Below are 1,612 nucleotides of genomic sequence, written 5' to 3'. Positions count from 1 at the left end.
TATTACTTACTTAAGAAAAGGAAATCTTGCTTTCTTTCCAGTCTGCCTCGCTGTATTGTAAAAATGGACTCTTTTCTTATAAAAATGAAGTGTATATAATGAATGCTACATGATGAATCAAAGAAAAGGTAGGTGCTTTCATTAGACAATTACAAAGGCTCGGCTCAAGCTGAATGAACAATATAATGATGATGATGATAATAATAATAATCTTCTGTATCCTCTCATCATCTACTACGATATGAGAGGTATTGATCCCATGAAACCCTACCAAATCTATGCTTATGCCTGAAGAATTCGTCGGTTCTTCAACCGAAAGCCTTCACAACTCCCCATTAAAACAGCGTGCGGGCCAACACTTAGAACGCGACAACACCCGCGATCAAAGCCACCGTGATCCCACCAAAGGCGGTCCCGGCAGGAGGGCATGCCGCGCCGGTTTCGTCGCTAATTTCGCCGTCGGGACCTGGCGCCGCTGCCGGCGTGTCGCCCGTAGCCAAATCCGGAGCGACACCCTCGTCCGCATCCGGCGCGGCTCCTGGTGCATCCGGAGCCGGCGGCGAATCGGCGACGGGAGCGTCAGCGGCGGCCGAGGAATCCGGAGCCGGGCCCGACGCGGAAGGGGAAATCGCCACCGCAGAATCCGGAGCCGGCCCCGACGCGGAAGGGGAAATCGCCGCAGCGGAATCCGGAGCTGGCCCCGACGATGCAGGTGGAGTCGCTGTAGCGGAATCCTGAGACGGCCCCGACGCAGAAGGAGAAGTCGCCGGAGAGGAACCATCGGCGGAGGAGGTCGGTGGTGAAGTGGCCGGAGAGGAAGCGGTGGCGGCGAAGTCCGGAGCGGGGGCGGAGGCGGCCGTCGAGAGCTTGGGCGACGAGGCTTCGGCGGGGGATTGCGCCGTTGGTGACGTCGCGGCGGAGGATTCGGGTGTTGCCGCAGCGGCGGCTGGCTGAGAGGGGGTTACAGCCGCAGGGGACGTCCCGTCCGAGGGTTTTGGCGCTGGCGATGGTTCCTGGGCCACGGCTAAGCCGACCGCGGCAAGGAGGAGGGCGATGGCGAGAGCCGCGTGGCGTTTCATCTTTACCGGCTGAGACAGGGAGCGATCGAAAGGGGAAGAGATACGAGGGGGAAGGATTTGAGGTGTAGTAGCGGGGGAAACACACGTTATATAGGTGGCGGGAAGAGGTTGCGACCGTTGGCGTGACAGGGTAGAGGAAAGGAAGAGGGCGAGGTGACCGGTCGAGCCGGTAACGTGGCGGTCGGTTTTACAGGCAACCCGCTCGTAACGGGGTGGGTGGTTGACCGGCGACGCAGGTAGCAAAAAGACCACGCGTGGAAATGGGTGTGACGTCCTCGACGAATAAAACAAGGTAGATGATCTCCGATTTGAGTGATATACTCCAATTTTGTCTATGTTGGCTTCATTGCGGATCACTCATGCAAGAATGTTATCTTAAATTTATTGCAAGATGCAGCAAATTGTTTTCTAAATGATGGTATTATGAGTTTCTTTGACTGATAAATCGATCTGGTTAGTTCATTATCGAAGATATAAGCTCATTCAAATGTTTCTTCCTGATTGACATGGAAGACTTATGAAATGAGATCATA

At 54.8% G+C, this 1,612-nt stretch overlaps 1 protein-coding gene across 1 annotated transcript; it reads right to left on the bottom strand.

Annotated features, from left to right (window-relative positions):
- Positions 1-359: 359 nt before the first annotated feature.
- LOC103973888 (uncharacterized) lies at positions 360-1,079 on the bottom strand. The gene has a single exon (XM_009388559.3). The coding sequence runs from the start codon at positions 1,077-1,079 to the stop codon at positions 360-362; it is 720 nt and encodes a 239-aa protein (XP_009386834.2).
- Between the last annotated feature and the right edge of the window lie 533 nt (positions 1,080-1,612).

Source organism: Musa acuminata, chromosome BXJ1-9, assembly GCF_036884655.1.
Source record: "Musa acuminata AAA Group cultivar baxijiao chromosome BXJ1-9, Cavendish_Baxijiao_AAA, whole genome shotgun sequence".
Classification (NCBI taxonomy): domain Eukaryota; kingdom Viridiplantae; phylum Streptophyta; class Magnoliopsida; order Zingiberales; family Musaceae; genus Musa; species Musa acuminata.
This window is presented reverse-complemented; position numbering and strand designations above follow the sequence as displayed.